Source organism: Prosopis cineraria, unplaced genomic scaffold, assembly GCF_029017545.1.
Source record: "Prosopis cineraria cultivar Desert tree isolate PC_DT_omini unplaced genomic scaffold, ASM2901754v1 PC7, whole genome shotgun sequence".
NCBI classification, from domain to species: domain Eukaryota; kingdom Viridiplantae; phylum Streptophyta; class Magnoliopsida; order Fabales; family Fabaceae; genus Prosopis; species Prosopis cineraria.
The window spans coordinates 26,037,918-26,052,945 of NW_026555338.1; the positions used below are offsets into that span (position 1 = coordinate 26,037,918).

Sequence of the window (15,028 nt, forward strand, 5' to 3'; positions counted from 1 at the left end):
TAAAGTTTTTTCCTATATAAATAAACAATAAAAGTTAATCATATGAGTACCATACAATCATTATATTGGGCCCTCCTTTATTGCCTCTGATTTCAAAAACAATATCAAATGATTTTTTTGGGCAAAAAAATCATATTGTTTTATAGTTTGAAATGGCCCGTGCTAATCATAATTCAGGTATGATACAATTCATCTATAAATTTTACACGATACATCAAATATTAATACTTAAATTTTATTGTAATAATATTTAAAAAATAAAATCCCTGTGTATTTACAGTATATATCTATCTATTGTGACCAAGAACAATTTTATCTTATAAATAAATATATATAAGTTGTCTAGTTACATATCAATGAATAATATATATTAACTGGTGAAAAAAAGAATAATATATATTAACAGATTTCACCTGCGAGATTTAAACAAGCACCAGAATCAAACCATTAAAAAAAAAAAAAAGGAAATTGCAAGCCAAATTTTGCTCTCGCTTCCTTTTCTCACCCTTTTGACAACTTCAAGTTTTAAATTTCACTCCAAATAGTAGATGCCAATAGTACAATATGATCAAGTAGTTTCAACATCTAAACAACAATTAAATTAATCAAAACATAGAGATAATCAACCGTCATTATAAAAAAAGACAACAATAATAGATTGGATACATGATCAACATGACTAACAAAACTCACCATGATTTTTCTCTCAACACAAGAAAGCACATGGATCTTGATCTTGCCACTCCTCTCTCCATTATTTTTGTCCTTGTTTCTTGGGAAAATCACACTGAGGTCTTACACAAAAATTTTAATTACCAAAAAGTCTCACAAATTGGAAAAATACCTCTGAAATCTCATAAGATTTAATTGTAAAAAAAAGTTTTGAAGTGCATTTAACAAAATGTCCTTATTTTAAAATTAAAAACCTCTTCCCATGGTTACAAGCGGACATTTTGGTAAATGCACGCCAAAACTTATTTGCAATTAAAACCAATGGGACTTCAGAGTTATTTTTGCATTTTGTGGAGCTTTTTGGTAATTAGAAATTAGAATTCTTGTGTGGGATCTGTGTGATTTTCCCTTGTTTCTTTCTCTCTTCCGACTTCACTAACCTTATTGCTTTCATGTATCTCCTCAGGATTCAGCAGCAACATGTAACTCTTAGATTATATAATCAATGTAACTGTTGTGATGGGGTTTTCTTTTTCTCAGCCAGGAATGGTTTGAACATCATCAACACCCCAAGTGCTTCTACTAGGTTCAGCACAAAAAACACCATATGAGAGCCTGCAGTTAAATGTTCCACAGTTAGTGAGCTTCAAATATCACAGTCAATGATGTGAAACAAAAGGAATGAATATTCTGGGCTCTGATCATCTTTTATGAACAAGCATTGTCAAACAAAATGACAACCCCGTCAAAACCTTATAGACAAGGGTGGCCTAAATTTTAGGTCCTCGACCTAAGGGCAGTTGCCCCCACAAAGAATTTTATTTTGAATAACAAGGCTTTTGGTCCTTTAAATTTGTCTCAGTTATCGATTTGATCCTTAACGTTTAATTTTTATCAATCCAATTCCTTATGTTTCTTAAGGTTATCATGTCACTCTTCTAGGTTTTGGAATACAAATTGACTCTCCAATAACCTCTAAAATTTCATATCACTTTATCATATTTTTCTTAGATTAATATATTTTATCTAAATTGTATATATTTTGATTGCCCAGATTAGAAAAATGTGCATCTTACTTTAAGTTTGCATACTTGGTTTTAATTTGATATTTTTTTGGACTAATTTTGTGTTATTTTGATCTAAGGTTTGATTAAATGCATTTATGAGCTTTTGTTGATGCTTTTGAATGAAGAAATTAAGTGCAAAAATGATAAATTTTGTTAACTGTAAAAACAATTTAAAACTGTCAAAGTCGTCACAAAGTCACGACTTTTGTTAACTTTTATTACTGTCAGAAGAATATTGCGTTTTATTAATTTGAAATTGGTTGGGTAGCACATTTAAATGCTGAGAGTTTGACCCAGAACATATTCCACATACTTGAAAATACTTTTGGGAGCTTAATTGTGCTAGGATTTAAGCTAAAGATGAGTTGGGTCTAAGAGTTGAAGCTTTGAAGACATTTGAAACTCAATTTCTTCAATTCTTTTGTTTCTTCTCCATTTCTCTCCTTCTAATTTGATATGGCTGTGAATATTTTTTATATTTATAGCTTTTTGATATTTATGAGTAGTTAAATTCTTTACTCTAGGACTATTTTAAACCCTTTTTGATATTTATGAGTAATTAAATTCTTTACTCTAGGATTATTTTAAATGCTTTTATGGATTGATATTATTTTCCTCCTCTCTTTTGTGATTAATGTTATATGTATTTATTTTACTCTGTTCTTAAAGTTTCTAAGTGTTTGGCTACTAATTAAATATTGGGTTCACTTGATTGATGTTTAAAAGGGCTAGGTTAAGTGTAGAATTTAGGTAAAATAATGCAAGAACTTGATATTTACATGCTAAATGAATAGTTTCATTAGTAAGATAGAGATATACTTGCTAGCCTTACTTAATCACAGTAGGGTTGGAATCTAAAATTGAGTTTTATTAATTGTAATAGGAGACTGGACAATTAATTTAACTAAAAACTTATTTATGACTTAAAAGAGTTTGTCCAAGTATTTTTAGAACTTTAGTTTAGCACTTATTTTCATTAAAAGTATTTATGAGAGGAGATAATTTTATTATTATGAAATTCAAAGGAACAAATAATTCTAGATCTCAATTCGTGCTTCAAGTTTGTGACTCATTCTCTTTTTCTTATTTTCTCGTGTTAATTTAGTTTGCAACATGATCTTCACCTAATTATGGTTTGGCTTAACTTGATTAAATTCGCTTAGTTTTTGTTTGATTGTTATTTTTAAACTAATATCTGCGAAAATAATGTTTTACTCTCATTATATTACTTGTCACGGCCTATGCACTTGCGGAGCGCAACAAGTTTTTGATAGCTCAGTGGTACCAATGTTGCCTACTTCTTCGCTTAGGAGGAGAGGTTATGGGATCGAACCTTGGAGGAAGGCGTTACACTTGTCTCCCAGGAATTCGATTATTGAGAAGCCTTTGGGATGACTGTACTACTAGCATACCTTGTCCTGAGTAAATTGGGTTTGAGAGGATCCCACTCTCCGCCCCACCAAAGAAACCTAAGGGGTAAACCCTATGAAGAGTGAGGGCGAACACTCTCAAATTAACTTGATGTGTAAAATATATTGATGATGTTAACTTGATGCGTAAAATATATCAATCACTTGACATGTATATGTGGCTAAACGAGAACAAGTAGGCTTTTTTATGTATTTTTCTTATTGTTTTGCCCTCATAAGTCACCATATGATTTTCCTTTATTTTCTCTTATGATGACTTGGCATGTATGTGTGAATTCTTTTTCTTTTGCTTGGCCAAATAATTAAATTTCTTTATTAATTTACATGGCTGCCAATTCAATATTCTGTTATCCATGTCAACATTTTAACAGTATTATCTCCTTCTCAAACAATAAGGGCTACTTATTCATTTTCATGAAACTTAAGGGATTGAATTAATACAAATTAAATTTCAGGGATTAAATTGATATCTGAAACAAGCTTGAGGGGCCAAAAGTTTCATCATCCCTTCATTTCCCCCTAAATCTTATACATAATGTATATCAATAAACCCCCAGTATTCGATAATGTTAATCCTAATGTCTCCACAAAATACATGCATAAATCTTTTGCCCCCACATGGCAAAATTTCTCGGTCTGTCATGGTCAAGCACTTACCTTTGCCACCCTTCCAAACAGCACATGAAACAAAATTCAGCACAAACAGGCTTGGCTAAGCATCATACCTGGGAGGAAAGAAGCATCTGATCTCTTCTGTGACCAACTTAATCTGCAATGACCAAGATCATGATTAGTGAACAGAAGATAAGTTCCAGAAAATTTTTTTTTTAAGAAAAAACCAGCTATGGAATTTCACTTGAATAGTTTTTCTCAGGGAAAATAAGGCTTAATGACAAAACAAGTACATCAACTTCAGAAACATATGAAAACTAAATGCAGAGACTTGGGAAGTTAATATCATATTTACAGTCTTAGATGATAAATGAAAACCTCTTAACAAATCCATACTTACAAAGGTTTTTTTTTTCCCACCAAATTTTTTTCCTTGATACATAAAATGCTGTGACTTGGTTTGAATGGAGGGAAAGTTAGGCAGAAAATAGGGAGGAGAGAAAACTAAGAAGAAAAATTTCCAAAAATAATATTTCTTTGAAAAAACTATTTTTAGGAGTTTTCCTTCCTCCCTGTTTTTCTTCTCATCCAAACGAATGAAGGGTATGAGATGAGTTGTTTTAGAACCAATGTAACATGAAAAGAACTTGGTAAGCACGCGCTAACAAAGGATCAGAAATCACGGATTGATAACGATCCAATTCAAACCTTTCTCGTCAAATTATTACTAAATTTGATGAGTCATATAAGAAGCTAAACAACAACAACAACAACACAACAACAAGCCTTTATCCCACTAGGTGGGGTCGGCTACATGGATTGCAAGACGCCATTGTGCTCTATCATTTATCAAGCTTTTAGAAATATTATTAATTAAGAGATCACGTTCAACAACTTCAAGAGTGTTCTCTTAGGCCTTCCTCTACCTCTCTTAATCGGACTCAAAGTTATATGTTCCACTCTTCTCACTGGTGCCTCCCTTGGTCTTCTTTGTACATGCCCAAACCATCTCAACCGATTTTCTACCATTTTTTCCTCAATAGGTGCCACCCTCACTTTTTCACGTATGTGCTCATTTCGAATTTTATCTTTACGTGTATGTCCGCACATCCATCGTAACATTCTCATCTCTGCTACTCCAACTTTATGCTCTTGCTGTCCCGTTAGAGCCCAGCATTCACTACTATATAACATTGCCGGTCTGATAGCAGTACGATAAAACTTTCCTTTAAGTTTATTAGGCACCCTACGGTCACAAATAACTCCTTTAGCTTTTCTCCAATTAAACCACCCAGCTTGAATTCTATGTGAAATATCTCCACTGATTTCGCCATCATTTTGAATAATGGCTCCCAAATATCTAAACTTTTCCACTTGAGGTATAATTTGATCTCCCAATTTCACTTCGAAATTATTTTCGAATAGTCCTTTACCAAATTTACAATATAAATATTCCGTCTTACTTCTACTCAGACGAAAACCTTTCGACTCCAATGTCCTCCTCCATAACTCAAGTTTGCAATTAACCTCTTTCTCTTGTCTCTGCTATAAGAACTATATCATCCGCAAAGAGCATACATTTCGGGATTTCCTCTTGAATATGTTCCGTCAAAACATTTAAAATCAAGTTGAACAAATAAGGACTCAGAGATGATCCCTGATGTAGTCCAATCTTTATAGGAAAATCCTTTGTTTGACCACTAGGCGTTCTTATACTAGTTTTTACCCCCTCATACATATCTTGTATGGCTTTAATATAAGCAATCCGTACTCCCTTTTTTCCAACGCTTTCCAAAGCACTTCTCTTGGTATACGGTCATAAGCTTTTTCCAAATCAATAAAAACCATGTGTAGATCTTTATCTTTACAACGATACTTTTTCATTAATCCCCTTAGTAGATAAATCGCCTCTGTAGTTGATCTACCTGGCATAAAACCAAATTGATTCTCAGAAATACTTGTCTCCAATCTCAACCTGTGCTCAATTACTTTCTCCCACAATTTCATTGTGTGGCTCATGAGTTTAATCCCTCTATAGTTAGTACAATTCTGAATATCTCCTTTATTTTTATAAATAGAAATTAATGTACTTCTCCTCCACTCATCAGGCATTTTCTTGGACCGTAAAATCACATTAAATAACTTAGTTAACCATCTCACCCCTTCTTCACCTAAACATTTCCACGCTTCGATAGATATACAATCAGGTCCGTTAGCTCTACCATTTGCCATTTTCTTAAGAGCTTCCTTTACCTCCTTATCACGTATTTTTCGATAGAATGACAAATTTTGTTCTCCTTCACCAGTTACTAAATCCTCCAAGTTACTAGATGAATCCTCTCCATCATTGAAAAGTTTAGAAAATAAGTCTCCCATCTATTTTTAATTTCATCATCTGTAACTAAAATTCTTCCCTCTTCATCCTTAATACACCTTACCTGTTCTAGATCTCTTGATTTTCTTTCCCTACTCTTGGCAATCTTATAAATATTTTGCTCTCCTTCCTTCGTCTCAAGGTTCTTATAAAATTCTTCAAAAGCTTTGGAACGAGCTTCACCCACAGCTCTCTTAGTTTCCTCCTTCTTAGCCATACGGTACCTCTCCCAATTTTCCTCATTGTTACACAAATGTATGGCTTTAAAACAGTTCTTCTTATACTTGATTTTGTCCTGTACACTATTATTCCACCACCAAGACTCCTTATCTCTCGGACCAGAACCTTTCGATTCTCCCAAAACTACTTTTGCAACCTCCCGTATCTTTTTAGCCATATCCTCCCATATGATGTTAGCACTTCCCTGAGAATCCCAATTCCTTTATCCAAAAGATTTTGCTTGAAAATATCTTGCTTCTCACCTTTTAATTGCCACCACCTAATCCTTGGTGTTACTACTTGTCGACGTTTTTGGATTTTACTCATAATACACACATCAAGGACTAGGACCCCTGTGTTGTGTCGTTACACACATCTCCAGGGATCACCTTACAATTTTTACAAAGTTTTCTATCTGTGTTCCTACCAAAAGAAAATCAATCTGCGACTTGAGGCTCCACTTTTGGAAATTGACATGCCAGTCATAGCAATACCATTAGCTGCTCCCCTTTGGTGTTGTTCCTGTTTTCCCAAATGGAGCATGCCATTTTAGCCCAACTCAGCCATGAAAATCACACAACTTGAGAAGAAAAACAATAATGAATAGTGAACTGAACTAAGAAAATTTTACCACTGCTCTATTTGCAAGAGGAAATAAACCAGTCACAATGGTTGCCTGGGAAAGAAAAATTTACAATCAGGCTAGCTCACGATGGATGCAGGTTTTTGTGAAGAAGATAGAGTTTTGTTTTTGGCATCCGCATCTGTGAGTTTAATTGCACCATTAGCCCCTCTAGTTTCCTTAATGTCACAATTTAGTCCTCAATTTCAGTTAGATCAGTATTCTGTCTTTAAAATATATATATTTTTTAAAAAAAGTACTCCCTTTGTTCCCATTATAAAGCACCTCTAACTGTCTCACCGGAATTAAAGAAATGCAGTTAAATCATTAATTTTGTCTGAAAATATAATAAGCCTTCAATTTTAAGGACTAAAGAATCCTTTGAGAAGGTGCTCTATAATAAGGACTTGAGGGAGTACAAGTGATTAAAGATGGTTTTTTTTTTTTTTACAATGGAATTTACATACTGACCTGAATAATTAGCATTGTTAATTGATTAATTTTTAAACAACGCATTTACATTCTGCAGATTGCATTCATATTTGCTAGGAGAAATAATTTACAGATTGAAAACACCCATAAAAATAAATCTATGCTAGCCAATGGTCATTTGACTTCACCTTAACCCCTCAACAATATTATTGTGGTTGCTAAAATCAAGAGGCAGAGGCACTTACAGAGAAACAGAACTTTAGGACAGAAGCAATTATCAATAAATGCAGTGTGAAGCCAGATAACAATGCTATGAAAGGGTAAATTTGCAAGAGAGGTATGGATATAGCCTGCACATGGCACCCAGAAAACAACAGTACAGCTTAAAGAACATCAAGCAGTGAAAATGCCAAATCATATCATAGTAATTGTTGCATGAAAGAGAAAGCTAACCGCTGAAATGTGAGCAAGTCTTACAGGTCCAGAAACTTTCTGCACAGATGGGTAAAGGAAGATTTGGTAGAGCAAAAGAGTAAAACCTAACCAGTTGAAGTGAAAGATATGTCAATACATTGGAAACAAGTAAACGCTACATATTTGTCATGCATATCTTAGTCTACAAGTTACTCTCTTTGATCCTGTTTATATAAATGACTTCCAACATTTTCACCGGAACAAAAAAAAAAAAAACCTTAAACCCCACTAATTTTGTTTAAAAATTCAACAAATTTTCAACTTTACTCCTATTAAATATGAATATTTTAAAAATAAAGTACTTTAGCACTTAATCACATTTAATAAGCGTAAAAGGATAAAGATAAATATAATAATCATTGAGATGCTTTATAAATAGGATTAAAACAAATACTCTCTCTTTGTGCCCTATAAATAGGACCAGAGGAGTATGTTTTTAATCAAGAATTTGAAACAAACACCAAAGAAGCTTTACTGAAGTTTTATTAACAAAAGAAAGAAAAAGAAGTTAATGTAATTTTTTGAATGCCTCTCAAGAATCCCTCATAAGTTTGGCAATTAAATTAAAATTCCTGAAATTTACTCAATGAAACATAATAAGCCAAAGAAGTTAGTATATATGACCTCATGTAAATGCAGTTATGCACGTAGTCTTTGGGGAATGAAAGTTAGGAAGGAATCACAATTTATAACCTTAATACCGTGTACCTGATATTGAAAGAACATTACCAACATCATCAGTCGAATAGTTCAAACCCCCCAGCTTAAGAGGACTGATTGCCCATAAAGAGAAAACCTGCAAAAGTAAAATGGAGATAACTTATAGCCTATAAGATGGAAGACAAAAACCTCATGTTACCATACAAAAGACAGTGTCACAATCAACTTAACAGTGAATTTTTATATCATTTTAGTACCCGTTTGGATTTCAATGAGTATAATAGATTATGAAAATAATTGATTAAGTAGTAAATTTTAATCATAATTGATTATGTTATAACGCAATCTATTTTGATATTGTTTTTCTAAAATTGATTTTAATAGAATTGAAGATGTTTGAATAATTTAATCATAATCGATTTTAGCTATATAAATTACTGTATAATTTAATTTTTAATACCAAACATTGATTTTTTGAGGATACAAAGTTTGAATTTTATTAAGAGAAAAAATAGAAGAGAAGAGAAGAGAGTTTGGTTTTATTTTTCTTTATAATGTGCTTTTTTTTGTAATTTTTTCTTGAGCCTTTCTTTGTAATTTTCTCCAATGTTGTTTGATAAACTTTTTCCCAAAAGCTTGGATTCCCAGTTTCGGAAAAAAATTGATTTTCACCCCAAAAAATCGATTAACCAAGTTTCTTGGCGTTTGGGTAATTAAAGCCAAAATTGATTTTTTTCCTCAGAAAATCGATTAATATGGCTATCCAATACACACTATACTTGTGAATAATGATTCTAGAATATCATGTATAATATCAACCTAATATCTATGGAAGAGTTAAAGGAATGGAAAACATCATTTCGAGAATCAACTTGATAATTAATCACATCATATTTTAGGGATGAAATTTTGGGAAATCCTTTTCTCTTTGATCATTCCCACTTTTTACCCCCAATCAGCTATATGTCAGATCAAATTAAAAAAAAACAGGTATGGATAACAAGATAGAAAGGCAAGAAAGTCCAAACAACACACAAATTATATGAAATGCATAAAACTATTTATACTTTTATTAAGCAAGAAGCATACCTCTGTATAAGCCATATCATGCATTGAGATAACACAATAAACAACAATGGATGACATCAATGGCCAATTCAAGAGGAGGTTTTCATCTTTCTGAACTGTCTTTTCTGTGATTTCATTTTCTAAAGCTTCTGCATCCTCATTGGACTCAACACTAACATTGTGGTTGTGCAATGTTTCCTGCAGATGTTGAAAACGAAAATTTTAATATCAGAAGTTAGCCTTTTTATTATCTTAAGAAAATGGATGATGGTAGTGATATGATAGTGAACAATGGTTGTTGGAGGGACAACACGAACAAGAAAGTGGGGTGGTAGAGTTGTAGAGATAAGGATTTGAGTGACGTGTGACCATATAAGAAAAGAAAAGATTTATAATGACCATAAATGAGGCAAAGTTGGCATGACACCTAATAAGGAAAAAAATGGTAGAAAATTATTTAAGATGATTTAGACGTGTGCAAAAAAGAGTTGATTATTGATAGGACACAATGGTATCATATAATCCATGTAACCAACTTTAATTAATAGGATAATTTCTCATAGTTTTTTTTGAAGGTTGCCCTATTTTTTTATAAAATAATAGTACTCTCAAAACATCATGAGGACAAAGCTACACTCAGAAGATTAATAGATACATAGGAGTTTAACATTATGATAGAATAGTGAGTTTGTGATGATTAAGTTTAACATAAGTACGTCAAGGATTTGCATATTAGGGCTTGTGCTTGTATCATTTGTGCTTCCCTTCGTATTTAATATAATTTACAATTGCAATTGTTATTAATCTTAACATGCACAGAATTTGTGGCTATACATACCGGAAGCCAGATACAGGCAACTAATACAACAAGTGTGAAGGCTGATATTATGAAGCAGGGCAAGAAGTACGGAAACCTGCAGGCCACTTGTGTTAGAACAGATGTACATCAAAATACCAACAAGGAAGTGGAAATTATTAAAAAAAAAAAGGAATACAAAATTATTGTATTATTTAAAAGTAGGACAGGTATACTTACTTATCAAATAAGGAACCTTTCGTAAAAACGTGTGGATATTTCTCTACTGGCTGAAATACCAAAATTCCCAAATTGTTAGATGAACAAAAGATAAGTGTGCTCAAGGGCATATTCGTACACACATGCAATGCCAAATTTAAGATAAGAATAGAATTACAGTGAATAAGAAGGCTAAATACAAGGACAGAGACTAACCATAAATAATGATATAACTAGGACTTTAGATAATGATAAATTTAGACTCTAGATTGATACTGAATACATTAGTAAATCAGCTTAGATGTGTTTCTCGGTATAAAAAGAACCATCTTTATGTTCCTCTGAAAAAGCCAACCAATTCTCAAGATCTAGTTTAAAGTACCTGAGCCAGATAGCCTCCCAATGCTGGACCAATGACTAAAGCTATGCCCCAAGCTGAACTAACCTGAAACCAGATCACACTGTCAAATTATCATAAAGAACAAGTACTTCTAAGAACAAAGAGTAGACAAAAGTAAATCAAGCTTACAGTTGAGAGTGCTATAGCTTGGTGTTCTTCTCGAAAAAGTTCACAAGCATAAGCCTAGTGATAAAGTTGATATGTCGGTGGAAGTTAGAATAAAATAGAACAAAGTCTTTTAAAAGGGGGAAAAAAAGATTGTCCGACTTCCAATGAGAAAGACACAAATAGAACGAGTTGATATGTCGCCCCTCTCTATTAATCATCTATTAACAGAACAGGTTTAATGTGAATTATATAGATGACAGAATAATCATTGAAGAAGTCAAATGAGAGATTCAAACTTTGGAGGACTAAATAGAGACGAAGTACATCATTTAAAGACCAAATAGCAATTCATTCATTTTTAGATTATAGGAATGCGGTAAATCTATGAATGGTACCTTTATTGGTCCAAGTGAACCATTCAAACTTCCAAGAAGAAATCTTGTGCTCATAGCCATCCAAAAACTTGTGCTAAGGCCAAATAGTGTGTTAAATACTACACTGAAATCAACTAAGAATCAATACCATATGGATAAAATGATTTCAATTTATCTTGTAGAGAGTCCATGATAAGGGGAAAAGAGGATAAAACGGAAAATAAATGAAACAAATTTCCAAGATGAACTAAATAATCTTCAATCTTCAATTCTCTTTCTATTCACCATTGTTTAGAAGTAGAGCTAGAAAGAAATCCAAATCAGTTCAGGGGTGCCTACACTGCAACAAGGCCAATAACTATAGCATATTTTCGACCATATCGATCGGCAAACATTCCCCATGGAATTGATGTTAAACTTCTGCCAAACATGAATGAAGAACCTACAACATATTTCACATGAAGTTCAGTAATTTAAGAGCTTATAAATCCCTCTAATAGACCTCAATAGAATGAAAGGACTATAAGGAACCTCACCCACATAACCAGCATAGGAACTGATATCTGCCTCCGTTTTTGCGATGCCAAAATCTCTCACCTGCAAGCAAATTGGTATCAATAGTTCATCTTCTATTCTGCATTAGATGTATGCTCTAACAAATTCAGCGATTTAAACAAACATCAAACACAGAATTCATTTCTTGAGCTATCTCATAACAAATGAGAAGGCAGAAGGTAAAACAATACTCCTTCATGGTTAAAGTGGTAAGTTAGACTATTTCAAGCCTCAACTGAGATTGATTCTCAGTTCTCACTTGAGGAGAAATGTTTTCCCACATATGCCAAGGTACTAGAAAGCTGCACTTTCAAATCTCACACACAAAGACATGTTTGTTATTTAAGACACAAGAAATGGATCCTTGATCCCTCCCCTTTGGAAGCCATTCATGGCAATTTCAAGAAACAAACCAAAAATTTAAGTTGACATTAGAAGAATAGGAGAGAAAACCGCAATTAAAGGACTGTCTGCAGCACATAAATATCCTTTTAACATTGGAACAATGATTAAATGCAGAAGTTTCCACCAACTACAGCGGGGGGGAAAGATAAAACCAATTTCTTAGTTGAAATTGATAAGAAAAGGTGGAATTGAAATTGAACTGTTAATTGAAGAAGAAATTCATTAATTCAAAGGCCCCAAATAATTAGGAAAATTGAGTATTGTAAACTTAACATAGATAATTTAAGAAATTATTCAAACCAATTATTTGTTAATTTTCTGTTCCCATCTTGAAGCAAGCAGCCGCTTTCAAAAATTGATGTGTTCAGTAAAAATAAAACTATGCACTATTTGCAGTCTTGGCTGGAGATGTCAAAAAGAAAATAAAGCATAAAAAATTGGAATTGAAATTATTAATTGAGAATATACAAAAGGCAAACAAATTACATGAAACAATGGATCAAGTCAAGGGGTGTGTGTGTGAGTGTTGTGAGTGTATGTGTCACCCTTCCCTGTATGGAAGAGTCACCGTTCCCTATGGAGGAAGGGTAGATAAGTAGGTGTGTTGGATGTTTTGTATTTGATCCCTTAAAAAAAAAAAAAGCAAAGAAAATTTAAAAAGTTTTTGAAAAGACATGTAGATATTTGAAAAGTGTAGGAGCTTCTAATTTTCACTTTTGGTTATACAAGGAGAGAAGTATAAACAATAAAAGTTGATGAAGTTAATAATCTAGATTTATCAATGCACAAAAAAGGCAACACTAGAGGCCAGTGAAAAAAATAACTCACCATGAAATAAAGAAATGGAAAGAGAGATGACACAGGCAGAGCTGGATAGAGCCAAGAAAGAACATATCAGATTTTTTTTTTATTTGAAAAGATATAGCAGGAATAAATGACTGAAGAATCTTTAGGCATGAATTTGATAATAAATATTGCATAAAATATATTAATTTTTTTGTTTGTTTTGAAACCTTTTCATGAACCAAATCATACACCAAGGACAGCTTCTCCACGAAAAAGGAAAAATAGAAAGAGAAAAAACAACAGTAACATGATATGTAATTATGGGTTTTTAACTGAGAAGAATTAGAAAAGCACTAAAATTTCCAACATATTAACTTGGAAGGATATCTTGAACAATGAATAATAATTTTATTTCTGACAAACACGGCCTCTGAGTCCAGGCAAGGTGGCTCATTAGCAAACTAATCCATCAAAAACAAAAAGCTTGTTAAAAGTTGATTCTTTTGGTTAACTTAAAAAGAAAAAAGTCATGAGCACCCGGTATTTTGGGCTGCCTCACTCGAGCTGTGAAGATTTAATAGGGCCCAAACTAATCTGAATTGAGGCATGACAAGCACCACAAGAGTGGACGCCCCTAACCACTTATGCTTCTGTACTTTCAAGACCCGAACTTGATACCTCATTAAGTCAGAACAACTCTTGCAACTAACTTCCAAAAACTACGTAAGAAAACCAAATTTGTTAATTTATACTTGCCAGTGCACAGAGTTACGATCCATATGTTGAGAAGATTCTTCATGGGTGTGCCTTGACCTTGATTCATTTCCTTGTCTTGATCCACCTTACACCCAGGGCAGTTCACATGGTAACGATTATTCAACAATGGCTGTTTCGAAATGCTATCTTCGTTCTTGTTGTTGTTGTTGTTATGATCCTCCACCATATTTGTTTTCTCCGAGGTTCTCCTTCCTAAGTCGGTCTATGTTTTTGGTTCAGAAAACACAAAACCAAGAAAGAAAAATCAGAGAAAGTTTATCAAAGGTGAGTGCTTTTTGCTTCTTTTGAAACCCCAGAAGGGAGGGGGCGGGGGAAAAAAATCAAAACTGAGTGAGACATTAAAAAACACACAAACTTGCAGATCCTAATGATAAGCTTGAGCAAACATTAAACAAGCTGAGGAACACGTGATCAGGTATTGAGGCCAATAATGTAAAGTTGTTCACAATCTAAACGAACTTCAAAGTTCGAACTTACAGATTATTCTGGAGGACAAGAACTATAACATGTGATGAAGAAGAAAACCTTGCAAGCTGCCCACCTAAATGTTTCAGACTCATTTTATAGAAGAAGCTCCCGATCACTGTCACTCCTCGTAGTGATGACAAGGTGGTAGATGATGATTGATGCAATCATGCCAATAGTTATATTTAATGCACGTCGCTGATTAAGAGGAGGCAAAGGGCAAAAATAAAAAAGGTGGTGGTCACGGGACAGAAAGAGGGTATTGTGGAGTCAAATATAGAATGGTATCAAATTATAAAGCAACTAGTCTATGCATGCATGGGGTGATAAATTAATTAACAAAATTATATTGATTGAATTAAATTGCATTTTTTAAAATTAAATTATAATTTAAAAAGTTATATATGAAATTATGGAAAAGCATATCAATGATAAAGGAATTTTGGCGTGAGTCAGTATAATTCATAGATAAAAAATATATTGATTGAATTAAATTGAATTCTTAAAAATTAA

The 15,028-nt window shown here is 33.0% G+C and overlaps 1 protein-coding gene across 1 annotated transcript; it reads right to left on the bottom strand.

Annotated features, from left to right (window-relative positions):
* Window positions 1-513: 513 nt before the first annotated feature.
* On the bottom strand, window positions 514-12,103 carry LOC129316639 (protein ZINC INDUCED FACILITATOR 1-like). The gene is made up of 15 exons (XM_054961047.1): window positions 12,064-12,103; window positions 11,867-11,969; window positions 11,549-11,651; window positions 11,175-11,228; window positions 11,028-11,090; window positions 10,667-10,716; window positions 10,469-10,544; window positions 9,652-9,828; window positions 8,611-8,698; window positions 7,882-7,967; window positions 7,674-7,778; window positions 7,006-7,050; window positions 6,850-6,896; window positions 3,895-3,938; window positions 514-1,287 (listed from the first exon to the last, which is right to left on the bottom strand). The coding sequence occupies exons 2-15, from the start codon at window positions 11,956-11,958 to the stop codon at window positions 1,175-1,177; spliced, it is 1,143 nt and encodes a 380-aa protein (XP_054817022.1). The 5' UTR covers window positions 11,959-11,969; window positions 12,064-12,103; the 3' UTR covers window positions 514-1,174.
* Between the last annotated feature and the right edge of the window lie 2,925 nt (window positions 12,104-15,028).

Excerpts from the sequence above, each read along its gene's own strand:
- LOC129316639 (XM_054961047.1), bottom strand. The coding sequence starts at position 11,958 with ATGTTTGGCAGAAGTTTAACATCAATTCCATGGGGAATGTTTGCCGAT. Across the intron at positions 11,652-11,866 it reads GTTATTGGCCTTGTTGCAGT|TGTAGTATTTAACACACTAT; the intron begins GTAGGCACCCCT and ends AGTTGATTTCAG. Across the intron at positions 10,717-11,027 it reads TGGGAGGCTATCTGGCTCAG|CCAGTAGAGAAATATCCACA; the intron begins GTACTTTAAACT and ends TTGGTATTTCAG.